The 16,307-nt window shown below is 48.0% G+C and overlaps 1 protein-coding gene across 1 annotated transcript; it reads right to left on the bottom strand.

The window, feature by feature from the left end:
• Positions 1-2,353: 2,353 nt before the first annotated feature.
• On the bottom strand, positions 2,354-14,344 carry RCC1L (RCC1 like). Its single transcript, XM_081173016.1, has 10 exons — positions 13,581-14,344; positions 12,951-13,080; positions 12,521-12,649; positions 12,059-12,125; positions 10,473-10,524; positions 9,493-9,577; positions 6,239-6,420; positions 5,196-5,280; positions 4,602-4,775; positions 2,354-2,619 (listed from the first exon to the last, which is right to left on the bottom strand). The coding sequence occupies exons 1-10, from the start codon at positions 14,214-14,216 to the stop codon at positions 2,369-2,371; spliced, it is 1,791 nt and encodes a 596-aa protein (XP_081029142.1). The 5' UTR covers positions 14,217-14,344; the 3' UTR covers positions 2,354-2,368.
• Positions 14,345-16,307: the final 1,963 nt, after the last annotated feature.

Here is a 16,307-nt window from a genome sequence, read left to right as displayed (position 1 = left end):
CCCCACTTTTTTTGCCCCATAGCTTTCCCCACAAAAGCCTGCTCTTTAGTGCTCCTTCGAAGCAAACAGCAATTCAGTTTTTCCACGGACTGCTGTTTGCTCCAATTCGACTTTACATAGTGGGGAAAGCTATAGAGCAAAAAAAATAATAAAAAATGGAAGAAGAAGGGGATGCTCACTCATTGAGCTTTTAAAGTATGGTCCTTGCCTAGAAACAACAGAGGGAAGGCGAGTGTGGATAAGTCCCCAGCTGTGACCGATAAAGCCAGTCTCATCACAAGGAAACATCAGCGAAGGAAGGTACCTCGCAGCACATTTTGGGATATATGAAAAAGGAAGTCTGTTACTGCTCCCGTCAGAGCGGAAGCCGGCTCTTGCTGCCTTCCATGCCAAAACGCTGCATGATTTGGCAGCCACCTGAGCTGTTTCTTGGGAAGAGAGGGTGGAGGCGGGAATGTTGGTCGAGGAGAACCAGCTGCACATGCACACCCTCTGTTGCTGCTTCCCTTCAAACCCAGGCCAGGAATGGCAACGCCGCCACGTGACGGAGCAGCAGGTGCCCTGCAGATTTCGTGATCATGGATTCTGGTAGAGAAAGAAGCAGACTTCCTGCAGGAATGCATGTCTCTGAACTTCCAAGAGTCCATTGCCAACATTCTTCAAGCTGTCCCAATTCAGGCCAAGTCAAAGAGAAACAGTGCGGGGGGGGGGGAGGCATTTCCATCCCCACCCTTTTGAAAAGCACCCTCTTCGTGATCTTTCAGGTCTTCACCTGCACAACACCTCTCCAACACCCAGAGGGAAGGCAGTACCTCCTGCCCTCACACTGAAATGGCTTAATAATAATAATAATTTATTATTTATACCCCGCCCATCTGGCTGGGTTTCCCCAGCCACTCTGGGCGGCTTCCAACAAAACACTAAAATACAATAACCTATTAAACATTAAAAGCTTCCCTAAACAGGGCTGCCTTTAGATGTCTTCTAAAAGTTTGGTAGTTATTTTTCTCTTTGACATCTGGTGGGAGGGCGTTCCACAGGGTGGGAGCCACTACCGAGAAGGCCCTCTGCCTGGTGCCCTGTAACTTGGCTTCTTGCAGCGAGGGAACCGCCAGAAGGCCCTCGGCGCTGGACCTCAGTATCTGGGCAGAACGATGGAGGTGGAGACGCTCCTTCAGGTATACTGGGCCAAGGCCGTTTAGGGCTTTAAAGGTCAGCACCAACACTTTGAATTGTGCTCGGAAACGTACTGGGAACCAGTGTAGGTCTTTCAAGACCAGTGTTATATGGTCTCGGCGGCTGCTCCCAGTCACCAGTCTAGCTGCCGCATTCTGGATTAGTTGTAGTTTCCGGGTCACCTTCAGTAGTCCAAGCGAGAGATAACCAGAGCATGCATCACTCCGGCGAGACAGTCTACGGGCAGGTAGGGTCTCAGCCTGCGTACCAGATGGAGCTGATAAACAGCTGCCCTGGACACAGAATTGACCTGTGCCTCCATGGACAGCTGTGAGTCCAGAATGACTCCCAGGCTGCACACCTGGTCCTTCAGGGGCACAGTTACCCCATTCAGGACCAGGGAGTCTTCCACACCCGCCAGCCTCCTGTGCGCCCAAAACAGTACTTCTGTCTTTTCAGGATTCAACCTCAATCTGTTAGCCGCCATCCATCCTCCAACCGCCTCCAAACACTCACACAGGACCTTCACCGCCTTCACTGGTTCCGATTTGAAAGAGAGGTAGAGCTGGGTATCATCCGCATACTGATGATCACCCAGCCCAAACCCCCTGATGATCTCTCCCAGCGGCTGCATGTAGTTGTTGAAAAGCTTAGGCTGACATTGCTGCATGGCCATTGCTGATTGGCTACACTGTAGTGTTGCTCTATCAGGCCAGAGGCCTATCTTACTCTAGCATCCCATTTCCCACAGTGACCAACTGGAGACCTCCAGGCAGCCCACGGTGAGGGCAATAATCGGTGGGGCAGAGAGCAGTCCAGAATCGGAGGTCGTAAAGGATGGTAGCCAGGAGACAGAGATGAGGCAGGCTGCTGATGAAGCCAGGGGATCGCCCCCTCCTGCTGCAGCCAACTCTCCTCTCCCACCCGGGTCTCGCAGAACATGCAGAGAAATGAAAAGGGCAGAGCAGAGATTGGTTGTGCACAGGCGCAGTCTACGACTGCTTGGGGGAAAGAAACTCTGGAGGGGAGCCTTACAGAGAGCAGTGGGAAGGTGGGGACCTTCAGTCCTCACAACTGCCTCCTTGGGGCAAGAGTTGCACTGACCACTAGGCTGCACTGTTTAGGCTTCTTTGAATAAAGAGCTAACGTCACTGACACTGTGGGTTGTTGTTTTTTTAAAAAAAATGCTGACCTATGTCTGACTGGTTCCTGAGAACCGCAAGAATTTCAGCCACATGTGGGACCTTAGCTCAACATGGCTGCCCAATTCTTGCAGATAAATCTTTTTTAAAAGAGAGAGAGAGAGAGAGAGAGAGAGAGAGAGAGAGAGAGAGAGAGAGAGAGGAGCTTTCCTTACCCTCCATGGGAAGTACTGGTCTTCCATTCTGCCGATCCCCAAACACCCTCTGACATTTTTGCCCCATACGAAGAGCTCTCCTTTGTCTGCAAAGCAACACAATATACCAAGTGATGACTCCAAGTTGGCCTTGGTGGACGTTCGCTTATTTGTTGGCAGAAAGATTCATTTTAAATCCAGTTCCTTAATTGGCCACTACAGGTATTCCTCTACCTCCTAATTTTTTTTAAAAAAAAATGAAAGGATGGAGCACATCTTAGTTACTCACAGATATTTGTGATGGGAGATGAGGAAAGTCAAACCACCATAATCCTAATTATTTTGCTGCCGCTGCTTTTTTCAACAGAACCAACCTTACTTTGGCTAATCTCTCTCTATGTAACTAACTAGCGCAGGGTGTTGAGCAGCTGCCCCCTGCAGGATTCATTTGGTGCCAAGCCCATGGAGACAACACACACAAATCCAACAGCAAATCCAGAAAATTATGTCTGCCTGCCTCTCTTTTGTTTTTAATTGCAAATGGACCGCATTTGCAAGTGGCATTGCAGCTCGGCCATTAATGGGCTCCATTACCATAAAAGTGCCTTGTTCCCAGGACCAGAAACTGGGCAATAACCAACCATCGTGTCCTGGCAGTATGACTTCACGCACCTGCCTCCTCCCCACCTGCCCTCCTCCCTCCCCAAATCTTTTCCAGAGGGCTGTGTCTGGGGCAGGAAAGAGGGGGTGTCAGGTCCCAATGCACTAGTGAAATTGAGTTACCATGTTTTTCCATGTATAACGCCCCCGTGTACAACACGACCCCTATGGGGGGGGGGACTCAAATTCATGAATATGAGGGAAGATGACCCCTGTGTATAAGATGACCCCCATTTTTTAACATTACAGTGAAAAAACCTAGCCTTATACACGGAAAAGTACGGTACTTAGCACTATTTCCAATACAACCCACTCCTCCTTCCATCAGGATTTTCACCAACCCAACACAGACCCTCTTCCTTTAGCCCCCTTCTCCCTTTCACTACCTCATTCTTCATCCCTACTACACACCAGCTGGGCTTGCACACTGACCCAGAATCCATGCCTCTGCCCACTGACCACCTTGTTCGTGTCCTGTCTTTAGACCCCAAACTTACGTTTTCCTCTTGCTTAACTATTTCCCCCTTCCCTCTCAAGTGGTGCGCTGTTTTTTGACATTCTAGCGCCGACACATTCCGTAGTCGGAATCCTGGTGAACATTCTATGATGTCACAGCAGCTCGGCCAATGAAGTGCTCAGAAAGGGCTGACGGACAAGCATCCAGCTTTTAAGCCTGCTTATAACGAGGCAGCTCCAATCCTGAATGCTTTTGCTTGACTGACTAATAAAAACATTGCTGAATCAGGCCAATAGCCCCTCTTACCCAGTATCCTGTTCTCACAGTGGCCAGCCAGAAGCCTGTGAGAAATCTGCAAGCAGGATTCAAGCACAATAATAATAATAATAATAATTTATTATTTGTACCCCAGCCACTCTGGGCGGCTTCCACAAAAACCAAAATAACACTAAAATATCATACATTAAAAACTTCCCTGAACAAGAGCCCTCTCTCCTCCTTCCATTACTGCTTCTAACTGGGGAGGCAGAGCATAACCACAATGGCTAGTACCCATCAATAGCCCTCTCCTCCGCCATGAATATAGCCAGTCCTCTTTTAAAGACATCTAGTTTGGTGGCCATCCCTGCCTCCAGTGGGAGGGAGTTCCTTAGTTTAACTCTGTGCTGTGTGAAGGACTTTTATCTGTTCTGAATCTTCAAACAGCCCCCTTTATTGGATGTCCACAATTTCTAGTGTTAATTAATCAGCACTAACGGGACTTGGCAGAGGGAACAGATGCGAACTACAAAAATTGCTCTGGATTAACTGTGGGAAGCAAGAAAACTGACAGGAGGAAGAAAAACTCTTCGGACTTGAAAGAGGCAGGGGCAGAAAATTCCCCCAGCCGAAGACTGCAAAATCCTTGAACTAAACCTCGCTGAGACTTACTTCTGAGTCCACATGCCCAGGAACGCTTTGGAAGCCACTTACTGGTGACAGCAGCAAACTGGCTGAGTCCACAGCGGATCCGAGCCACATGGACATCCGGGTTGAAGTCCGAGAGGCCGAACAGGGTGGGTGGGATCATTTCAGGGGTACCCGTTTCCATCAGCTTCGGTCCTTTCCCAAGTATCCCGTAGCCCCAGACAAAGACATGGCCTTCCTCTGGGTTGGGGGTCAAGACAGGCTCAGTGTTAACATGCAATGCCCCGTGTCCACCAGATCCATTAGCTCAACACTCTAACTAACCGAGTCAACTTGTTCCACCTCCTCCCCCCATTTGAACAATTCCCTCCCCATCCCATGCGTTCCAGTGTTCATGAGAGAAGGAGAAAAAACTTTTCTCCATCCACTCCCTCCAGGCCACACATATAGTTTTATAAACTGCTATCATTGCCACCTCTTTATCTGAACTATGAAGTCCCAAATGATGCAACCTTTCCTCATACAGGAGTCACTCCCCCTTCTAGATCATTTTCTGCTTTTCATTAGCTCTGGCGCCACCTACTGTTGGCCTCCTTGCCTTCTCCCACAAAGCATCGTGCAAATGTTTTAAATCATAGATTTTTTAAGCGCTGGACATACCATTTAAGAGAGCGTTGACTGTCCCTCCGCAAGCAGCCTCCTTCACTTTCCCAACTTTGAAGGGCAGGTGTCTGGGCACATTAACCTATGCAACACGGAAGTTTGAGACACTGATAAGATATGGTTTGGGTTTCATCTATATGTGTGTGTATTTATACTTTACTTGTATATCACACTTTTCCTCCAAGTTCCTCAAGGTGACAGACACACTCCCTATCCTGTTTCTTTGCAACAACCCTGTGAGGTTGGCTGAGCCGGTCACTGGGACTCCGCCCAAAGTTACCCAGTGAGCTTCACACCTCTGAGTGGGGATCTGAACCCTGGCCTTGCAGAGCCGAGCCCCAAAACTAAAACCAGAGCACCACACTGGCTTAAAAATATGTCTTCCACAGTTTGGTTCAGTGACAAGAGTTTCACACTGACATTACAGGATGCGAGAACAGAAGAGCAACTGAAAGCATGTTTGCCTAAAAATCCAATATCCTCCATCTTTCATACTCTGCATTTTATAGTTCCAGAATTCAATACCTGCTTTTTTAAAGTTTAATTCTAGCCCAGTCTAGCACCTCTCAGACTGGTGCTCTCCAGTGCTGGACTACAACTCCCATCAGCTCAAGGCAACACGTTAAAATGCACTATATTAAGGGAAATGACAAAAATGTGCATATTAGGGCAAAATTGTGTACCCCAAAATGTATATATTAGAAAAAATGCACTCTAAAACGCTGGTGAATTTTCATGAGGACTTAAAGAAAACGCAAGCTGGTGTGGAAATGTGGAGAACTAAATTTATGATCGCAAAAAATAAGAAACGGAGACTGATAGATTTGCTTCTCCTGAACTTGGACTGATATAAATTCCACTATGCCCAAGACCTGAAGCATAACCCTTGTTGCTGTCCAAAAATTGCCTCCCCCCCAGCCTCAACATTCCAGCAGGACCCCAGCACCACCTGAAAATCTCAGGGGGGAGACACCCATCCTCACCCGCTTACTGCCAAACAGAAGAGACAGGAACACAAACCCCATCTGAACTGTTCTCACCTGGGTCGACTCGGTAACCAAAGACAGCTGCAGGTATTCCGAGTTCCCCCAGCCAAAGATGTCGCCGTCCTCCGACACGGCAAGGCAACAGTCGCCGCAGGTAGAAACCTGAGCGATGCGCACACCCACGATGTCTCCACCAAGCTTCGTGGGGGTGCTGACAATGTCGTAGTGACCAAGGCCTGGTGTGGAAACAGAGAAAATCCCTTGTATATGTTATACCATTTCCATCATCCCGGACCACTGGTCCTGCTAGCTAGGGATAATGGGAGTTGTAGTCTGTCAACAGCTGGAGACCCAACAGCTGGAGACCCAAGTTTGGGAAACCCTGCTCTATAGAAAGGAGATAAAAGTAAAGGGAACCCTGACCATTAGGTCCAGTCATGACCAACTCTGGGGTTGCGGCGCTCATCTCGCTTTATTGGCTGAGGGAGCCAGCGTACAGCTTCTGGGTCATGTGGCCAGCATGACTGAGCCGGTTCTGGCGAACCAGAGCAGCGCACGAAATGCCATTTACCTTCCCACCAGAGCGGTACCTATTTATCTACTTGCACTTTGACGTGCTTTCGAACTGCTAGGTTTGCAGGAGCAGGGACCAAGCAATGGGAGCTCACCCCGTCGCGGGGATTCAAACCACCAACCTTCTGATCGGCAAGTCCTAAGCTCTGTGGTTTAACCAACAGCGCCACCCGCGTCCCTACAGAAAGGAGATACCTGACTCTTAAACTTATGGACAATGCCCAGCAAAGTCTCAAGCAGAGGGAGGGCGTGGAGAAGCAGATCGGCAGGCGAGGGAGATCTTCTGTGTCCCTGGCCCTTGCCAGAAGACATACAGTGTGGAAGAAAGCGATTGGATGCAAATGTGTCTGACTTGCGGAATCCATTCTACGATTACAGAGTCTGGGATTAAGTGTCGTGGTTTTCCATCTCCCTACCCTGCACAGACCACTGAAGATTGCTTGATTGATTGGGGACGGGTTGTCTCAGTGGACAGCTTAATAAACTGTCATGGGCAGGATGGTTCAACTCAATGAGAGTTGTACAGAACTCTCATTTTAATTGCTGTTGCCTTGCCTTATAACCTTGCCTTATAATTTTCCCTTATACATGGGAAAATTAGCAGACTAGGCTGTGCCGTGGAAATGACAGAAGTTAAGGCCAGGTTTGTGTTACCCTGCCCTGGTCAGAACAGTCTAAAGGGAAGTCTTCTTTCTGCACATCTCTTTCTGCACAAAACTGCTCCATTTTGGGGAAGCCTTGTTCCTGGTAAGCCAATAAGCCAACTGGTAACTGTTTCAGCTGCAAGTGCCCTGGCCATTTTGCTAAACAATGCAGAGCCCCTGACGGGGGGGGGGGGGCTAGCAAGGATGGCGCTGCCAACAAGGCTAGACCTTCCAAAAAATGCCCGAAATGTGGAATTGACTAATGATTGTGATGCTTTTGTCTCCTTTTTCAGTAGGTCTGAATATATCTCTTTAGTTGTTTCTCTCCTAGGAGTCCCTGGATTGGCTGTACAGAATCGTATGAACATTAATTCTTTAGCTTGTTCTGCAGAAGAAGCCCTCAATTTTACTTCACAAGCTTCTCACCTTTTGAATAAAGAACAGAGTGAATTTCACTATGGACTTTTACAAAATCGTTCTGCTATCACTATTTGCTGATGCTTCATCATTATGGATGTGAATCATTATGGATTGCAAAATCTTACACACCACATTACACAAGACGTTGGATTTTCTGGCCTCTGGGATTCTTTCACCCAGTGGCTTACTACCTAATCTTACTTGGCTTCGTAATCTCTTTCAATATGCCCTTGTCATTATATGCATCTTAATTTTGTTATGTTGCTTCCTTCAATGCGTTCCTGGCCTCATAAGCCTTTTCTCTCGGCTTCTCTCTCCCCCTCAACCACCTAATAAACTCCTTGCTGCCTACTTTGCGAAATGGCAACACCAACAGTAAACCTAAGGTGAGATGTGGACGGATTTATTTTGGGCATGCGTTGGCAAACCACGTATCCCGAAGTATTCTTGTCCCATCGATCCTGGACGAACTTATTTTGGGCATGCGTTGGCAAACCACGTATCCCGAAATATTTTTGTCCCATCGACCCTGGCGAACTTACTTTGGGCATTTGTTGGCACACCACTAATCCTGAAATATTTTTGCCTTATCTACCCAGAATGCCTCGCAAACAAGAAAAGAAAGGGGGAGATAAAGGGAAGTCTTTCTGCACATCTCTTTCTGCACAAAACTGCTCCATTTTGGGGAAGCCTTGTTCCTCCTTTCTCTTGCTTTCTGAGAAGTTTTGCTTGTAGGTTTTTCCCTGCTTTTGCACACACTGTACGAACCTGCTCTTCACGCCTAGCTGAACCTGATTGTTATATTGTTACATGATATGATCAATCATTAGTAACAGACATCCTAAGCTCATGGAAAACAAACTGTACTTGCTCTCCATGCCTAGCTGACCATAACTATAGAACCCGATTGTTATATTGTTTGTGCCAATTAATCCCTAGTTACAATTCAATTAGGAGGCTTCATGCCTGTCTAGTTCTAGCTCCGATTCTCAGCCTTCTCTCCATCAATGATAAATGATCACATGTAATCCCCACCTCTCACATGTAATTCCCGCCTTAGTACTTATGTTAACCAATTACAAGTTTCTGTGTGTATGTATCAACCAATCAGCCACAGGCCCACCTGTGGCAATGCTTGCAATATTCAATAAAATAGGCTCTCAGGGTCCGCCCTGACAGACGCCTAGCTACACCTGCCTCTCTCGTCTCCCATGATTTTTCATTTCTACAACAGTCTCCCTCTCCATTACCCAAATACAGGTAAATAAACCCAGGGCTGGGCCAGGGACAGTTTGAAGATCTCTGGTTTAGTGCATACAAAACTCCAAGAACATTCTCAGTTGTTCCAGGTGTCCGTCCCCCCCCCCCTGATTATAATGGGTATAATTCAGAGGAGCTCTTGAACTCCAGCTCCCATCATCCCTGACCATTGGCCATGCTGGCTGGAGCTGATAGGAGTTGTAGTCCCAACATCATCTAGGGAGCTGCAGGTTCCCCATTCCTAAGGCAGTCATTTCCATGCTCTTAATTTCCATGGACAAGCATCCTTCTGCCTCAACCGTGCTGCTTCCACGAGAGGTAGAAAGTGTTGGGGAGCCTTGGGGAGCAGAACAAACTCCCTAGACTAGGTTCATGCCCCATCCTGCCACCAGGACCCTTTGGACAGCCTACCTGTTTGGCCGTCCGCTCCCCACCCACAGGCATAGACATCTCCTTTCTCCGTCCTGAAGAGGCTGTGGTCCTGCCCACAAGCAACCTATAGGCACACACAAAACAGCAGGGGAGGAGTTGGACCAAAATAAAATTGTTCGGAATGAAAACAATGCAAGCGGAAACTGCAACAAAGTGTTGCAGCGCCGAGGGCTGCTGTTCAGTGTTCCAGGGAGAGTATGTTCCATTCCACCTCTCAATGGCCAGGTCCCTTCTGCACTATGCATTTAGAACATTATCGTGCTCCTTTCGTGGCTTATTCTGTAGAATTCTGGGAACTGCAGTTTGTTAAGGGTGTTTTGTCAAGGGAAGAGGGATTCGCTGTTAAACTATTCTTCCGTCAGTGTCCTGAGATGGACCAATGGTTTGACTTGCACTAACTTACACACAAAAGCACAGTCATCCCTTCCATCTCATCTTATGTGTGTTCTACTCACACCTGACAATGTATATGTGCAACGCCAGGAAATAATAATTCAATTCATACCCGGAAATGGCAGGAGAGAGCTGGAGAGTCCTTGTGGCTCACGAGGAGACCTTCCCCAGAGCCCAAAGAGAATGTCAGTGAGGGTGGAGGAAGCCCTGAAAAGACCAAAGCAGCAGTGGGGCCTTGTTTAAGCTGCTCAGCAGCCCTGCCTAACAGCTGCCATGTGGGGCAGTGCAGCTGCTGCCCCCGCTTTCCCATGCATCCTTGGCCCCAGAACTTCAATTCTATTTCTGGATATTTTTGGATGCAGGATTTTTGGTCTGGATTGAAGAGAGAGCGGCAGAGAGGGCATTTAAAGGGAGTTTAGAGGGTGCTAGCTGACACTTAGACAATTTCACTTATGTGCAAGGGGCCGAGAACCGAACCCCCGTGTAAATGGGGAGCTGCCTGTAGATGCAAAGCAGCAGATAATGATGGTGATAAGAAGAGTATACAAATTCAGACAACTACTTACCTGGACAACTCTGTCTTCAAGTTGCGGCAGGCGGTTAATAAGCTGGCTCTCACTGTATGTGGCCAGGAAGAGATCATAACAAAGAAAATGAAGTAAGCCAGCAAGAAGCTGCACGGTTGGGATCATTTTTAAAGCACATTAGGGTTTAAAGGTAAAGGGACCCCTGACCATTAGGTCCAGTTATAGCCGTCTCTGGGGTTGCGGCGCTCATCTCGCTTTATTGGCTGAGGGAGCCGGCGTACAGGTTCCGGGTCATGTGGCCAACATGACAAAGCCGCTTCTGGCAAACCAGAGCAGTGCACAGAAACGCAGTTTACCTTCCCGCCGGAGCGGTACCTATTTATCTACTTGAACTTTGACGTGCTTTCAAACTGCTAGGTTGGCAGGAGGAGGGACCGAGCAACGGGAGCTCACCCCGTCGCGGGGATTTGAACCGCCGACCTTCTGATCGGCAAGTCCTAGGCTCTGTGGTTTAACCCACGGTGCCACCCACGTCCCACATTAGGGTTTACGCCATACTAATTTTTAACTGCGTTTTGTAGTAAATCACATTTAAATTCACCACCTTTCTGGCAAACACACAGGGTTATTTGCAATTTAACAAAGGCTTGGAATTGTGGCTGTCATGGGATTACATAAATCTTGCTTGAGGATTTACTCAATTAACTGATTAGATGGGGGCGGGGAACTATCTATCTCAAGTTCTGGGATGTTACACCAGTGTCACGGCATAAGACGAACCTCCCATTCTCTCTCCCGTATAATTCTTCTAAGTGGCTCTTATTATCTGCATCCTATAAGGCAGGGTGAAGATTTTAGCATAAGAACATCAAGCAAGGACAGGGATGCTTGACCTAATTTCAGGCAGAATTCATATAACCAACATGCTGGGTGGAAAAATATTATTTTGGCTGCAGGGCCTCCTCTGGTTATTCAGACATTCTATTCTCTCCATCTTGCTCAATGGGGCTGATGGGAAGTGGAGCCCAGTCTCCTTAGCAACTCCTGGGTTAGGGAGTTTGTTAGGCCGTATCTGCACTATACATCCTGGGAGCTGTAGTTTGTTAGGGGTTCTGAGAGTTGTTAGGAGACTGCTTATTTCCCTCACAGAGCTACAATTCCCAGAGTTCCTTGGAAAAGGGATTCATTGTTAAACTATTCTGGGCCTTAGGGGCAGAGCTCACGCTCTGTACACAGAAGGGTTCAATGCCTGGAATCTCCAGTTAAACGAGATCTCAGGAAGCAGGGTATGAGAACAATCTCTTACCTCTAACAGCTTATTATTATTATTACCTTGTTAGAGGTAATAACAATATGTATGTATGTATGTATGTATGTATGTATGGAAAAAGTTGGAAAATTCTTTAAAGACAAAATCAAAAAGAGAGAGAACAATCTCTTTTTCCCTCAAGACCCTGGAGAGCTGCTACCAGTTACAACAGGCAATACTGGCCCCAATGGAGAAATCATCTGACCTGAATGGAGTTTCCTGAATCACCCTATAACTCATTCAGAATTTGACAAACCTGCTTTGGGAGATACATTTGGAGAAACAGACACGTTTGGAACAGAGCAGATCATCTCACCTGTAAATTTCACCTTCGACCACTTTCCGGCCACACTGCCCATAGGAATTGTTGCCCATGCTGAAGACTGAAACAAAGTTATAGGATGCCATCAGACAGATATCAAGTACCACCCCTCAAGGATAGATACTGGCTGAGTTCGGACACAATGCTAAGCAATGGCTTAGCAGTACAAAATGAGTCTAGCCTCCATACTGGGCTCACATGCTCCTACCTCCCTTTGTCAAGTGTGGCCACAAGACAGAGATCAGAAGCTTCCAATTCTGTTTTAGGCTGGTCACCTGAACCACTAACTGTGGTTAAACTGTGATCATTTCTAGAATCATTTCTAGAATTGAGGATAGTTTTGCAGCGGGAGTATGTAGGGCAAGTTTTTGAAGCACCCCCACATCAAAAACCTGGGAGAGATACATAACTACAAACAGCACCCCTCCTTAGAACTTCATTGGAGTTCCACCATACCTCCTTCAGAGTCTGTCAGCACTAAGGAGTGTGCTCTCCCACAGGAAACCTGTACAACTCGGGTCTGCTGCGGCTTGTCCAAGGGCAGTGCAACAGGACTCGGCTCCAAGACATAGTCGTAACCTTTAGCTTTTATAAAATATACAATGAAAGAAAGGACAGGCATTATTGCATACAAACATGACTGCTGGTTCCAGAGGTAGCCATGCAATCTGTTGTGACAAAACCAATAACAGGTCTTATGGAATCTTAAAAATTATGGGATAAGGTTTGGGAGGATAACGGTTGCATGATGCCCATCAGGACTGGAAGGGCAGGATGCAGGAAGCCCAACAGATAAGTTGGATATTTTATCCTAAAATAAAAATGACAGGACCAAAGGTACAAGGGCATACAAAGCTTCAAACCAGCCAAGTCTTCACAGACTTACAGCGATCTCTCCTGCTCTGATGAAACCCAATCTGGGAATCCTTGTTGAGGCCCGTGCCCCAGACTTTGGTGACATCGGTCGTTCTGGAGGATAGGAGGGTGAATCCATAGCCACAGGCAGCAGAGGAAATCTTTCAAAATGAGATACAAGTAGATGTTGATATTGATAAAGAAACAAAGGACTCAGCAATATCTCTAGATCTGCAGAAATGAAGAAAGGGCACAAGCTAAAGTGATCTCCTGCTCCTGGCAAAGACCAAACTGATCATAAGAACATACAAACTGGTCTGCTGGATCAGGCCGGTGGCCCAGCTAGTCAACATCCTGTTCTTACAGTGGCCAACCAGATGGGAAGCCCCAAAGCAGGACCTGATCACAGGAGCCCTCTCCCCACCTGGAATTCCCAGCAACTGCTATTCAGAGAAAGAAAGAGAATTTTGTCCGTCCTGAATCTTCCAACGCTCACTGCTGGTTTACCATTGTAGCCACCACTCTAAGCAATCTTGGCTCTGCCCGATGCATAGCAGCAGTTGGCACAATGGGAAAAGATGCTTTACCAGCCCATCAATGCCTCTTGAGCATCCCAAATCAAAAAGGAGGCCAGTTTCCTCATTCCCCCCCCCCCACTCACCTTGTCATCCACCTCTAGGCGATATGGAGTGGGCTGGATCCTCCGTCTCCTGAACCCAGGGTCAGGCACAACAAAGGTGGGGATTCCCAACGCCCCCGAGAAGCAGAAACCCCACACAAACACCCGGTCTTTCCTTTTGGCTTGTTTCCCCACGTACTGGAAAATGGGGGCATTGTCGTCAGCTTCTCTGATATCCCTGATGCTCTTCGTCCCGGCTGCTTTTGCCAGGCCTCTGGAAGGAAGCCTCGGGGGGAGGTCAAGAAAGGCCCTGCAGGGGCTACACAGCGAGCCCTGCTGGGGATTTTGAGAGGGGAGACCGAGGGGGCGCTGCGTCCTTGTTAGAGGCCCTTGGAAAAGGCCCCTCCTGCAGAACAAGGCCAGGCCCCAGGGAGACCCCAATCCATTTCCAGGGAGGCCCAGAAAGAGCCCTTCCTTGGGCGTCCAAGGGGGGCCCAGGGCGTCACTTGAGGGCCTCAGAAGCAGCCCCGGAGAAGCTCTCCGGGAAAAGCCCCATATTCCCCGAGGGAGCCCCAGCAGCGCCCCCCTTGACCCCCTCTGGAGCTCTGGAGACAGCAGAGCAGCCCCACGGGAGCCCCGAATCTTGCACACTTGCACCAGCCCCCCATGAGGCCCCATCGCTGCCTAGCGAGGCCGCGCTTTCTCCGCCGCCGCGTCTACGGCATCTGGTCCAGGCGCAGGAACACCTGCAGCATGGGCAGCGCCATCTTGCTCACCTTTCGCCTTTCACCCGGGCTCTCGGTCTGCGCATGCGCAGCGCCTCTCCGTCGAAGCGCGGCCACGACACGGCAGGCACTGAAGCAGGTGCCTGGTCCGCGCAGGCGCCGAGGTATCGTCCGTAAAACGCGCTGGCGACAGGACGCTCTGCGCAGCCGCAGAAGCTTCATCCCAATAGTAGCCATGATACGAGAGGTAGGTCGGTTTCTCCCCCGCTCTCTTCTAACCTAGTCAGCCATTCGTTAGAGGGCGCTGCACGCCTTTCAGCTTTCATTTCGCTCTGCGCAACGACCACTTCCTAAGGGCAGCCATGACACGATAGGCTAGAGGCTGCGGTCAGGCTTCACATTAGTTAAGGAGATGTCACTAATCTCCCGTATCTGAGTTGGCGGCGGCAGCCATGACACTAGAGGCACATACTTGCCTGATGTTTCTGAATGGTTATCCATTCATTTTTATGGGAGTAAGCAGTGCTTTAAAAAAAAATGTTCAAGGGTACTCTCATTTTCATATTGAAATACTGCCTGTCAATGAGTCCAAACTTAGATTCACAAAATGTTTAGGGGTATGCGTACCCCCCAGAAAAAAGGCACTGGGAGTAAGCCCAATGGATCTGAGTGAACTAGTATAGAATTGCATTCCTAAAACAAACAAACAAAAAACACATTCAAAACAGATGTTCTAATTAAAACAGGCAATGCCTGTTTTATGTGAGGATAATTTATACCAATGACCTCACCTCGCTCCTCCAACCACAGTAGAGATATTTTTTTTCTAAGCATGCATAGTTCACCCCTTTTTAAAGCATAAAATGCACCAATGAGCATTGCTTCCCTTTATTAAAGTATAATAATAAAAATTTAATGCAATTAAATACCAAAAAGAACCATTAGAAATACTTTTGAACTATTCATGGAAAAGAACTGGAGGTTCTTATTCCATTAAGGCTGCAATCTTGTGTACACTTGTGTAAGCTCCATTGAACCCAGTGGAACTAACTGCAGAGCAAATTTACATTTATATTCTAACGTTTCCTCTAAGGAGTTCAAGGTGGAGTCCTTCTCCTTCCCATAACTTTCACATGACAACCTTGTGAGGTTGTCTGAGAGGCAGTGACTGCCGCCCCCCATCACTCACTAGGCTTCATGGCCAAGCCTCCCAGGTTCTGCTCTGGCACTCTAACCGCTATACCACACTGTAAGGTACAGTGGTACCTCAGGTTAAGAACTTAATTCGTTCTGGAGGTTCGTTCTTAACCTGAAACTGTTCTTAACCTGAAGCACCACTTTAGCCAATGGGGCCTCCTGCTGCCGCCGCACGATTTCTGTTCTCATCCTGAAGCAAAGTTCGTAACCTGAGGTACTATTTCTGGGTTAGTGGAGTCTGTAACCTGAAGCGTCTGTAACCTGAAGTGTCTGTAACCTGAGGTACAACTGTACTAGAATCTTGATGCTTCTGGCTCCTCTGCAAGCCTGTTTATACCCACACTTCAGACTCATTCACTTCATAGTGAAGTCAGGTGCGTACATTTGAGACAGCTGTCATGCGCATGGGGCAAAACATCCCCACCCACTCTCTGATATGTTCAACACCATGCAGATGCAACTTGAAACACAAGGCAGAGAGGATGAGCTTGTTTCATATTAAGCTGCACATCTGTTTTGGTGGTGCAGTGCCCCATTTGCCCTGATGGACCAGCCTCTGCTACTTCCGCGTAAACATGTGTCCCTATTTTCCAGGGACTGTCCCAGATTCACAGAAGCCATCCTGGTTTGTGATTTGACCCCAGAACACCCCACTTTTTCTTAGGATGTCCCTATTTTCATATGTTAGAAATGTTAGAGGGTATAGAGTTATGTGACTCCCTGTGTCAAGCAGATAAGTATAGTGGTGCCCCGCAAGACGGAAAACTTGCTAGACGAAAGAGTTTTCTGTTTTGGAGGTGCTTCGCAAAACGAATTTCCTATGGGCTTGCTTCGCAAGACAACAATG

The sequence above is a fragment of the Podarcis bocagei genome (assembly GCF_964188305.1).
Source record: "Podarcis bocagei genome assembly, chromosome: 15".
In the NCBI taxonomy this organism is placed as follows: Eukaryota; Metazoa; Chordata; class Lepidosauria; order Squamata; family Lacertidae; genus Podarcis; species Podarcis bocagei.
This window is presented reverse-complemented; position numbering and strand designations above follow the sequence as displayed.

What these genes read in the sequence shown, in the direction of transcription:
- RCC1L (XM_081173016.1), bottom strand. Translation starts at nt 14,216, where the DNA reads ATGGGGCCTCATGGGGGGCTGGTGCAAGTGTGCAAGATTCGGGGCTCC. An exon ending in GCCTAGAGGTGGATGACAAG is followed by an intron (nt 13,081 to 13,580) that starts GTGAGTGGGGGG and finishes TCATTTTGAAAG; the next exon opens with ATTTCCTCTGCTGCCTGTGG. An exon ending in GCTGACAGACTCTGAAGGAG is followed by an intron (nt 12,126 to 12,520) that starts GTATGGTGGAAC and finishes ACTTTGTTTCAG; the next exon opens with TCTTCAGCATGGGCAACAAT.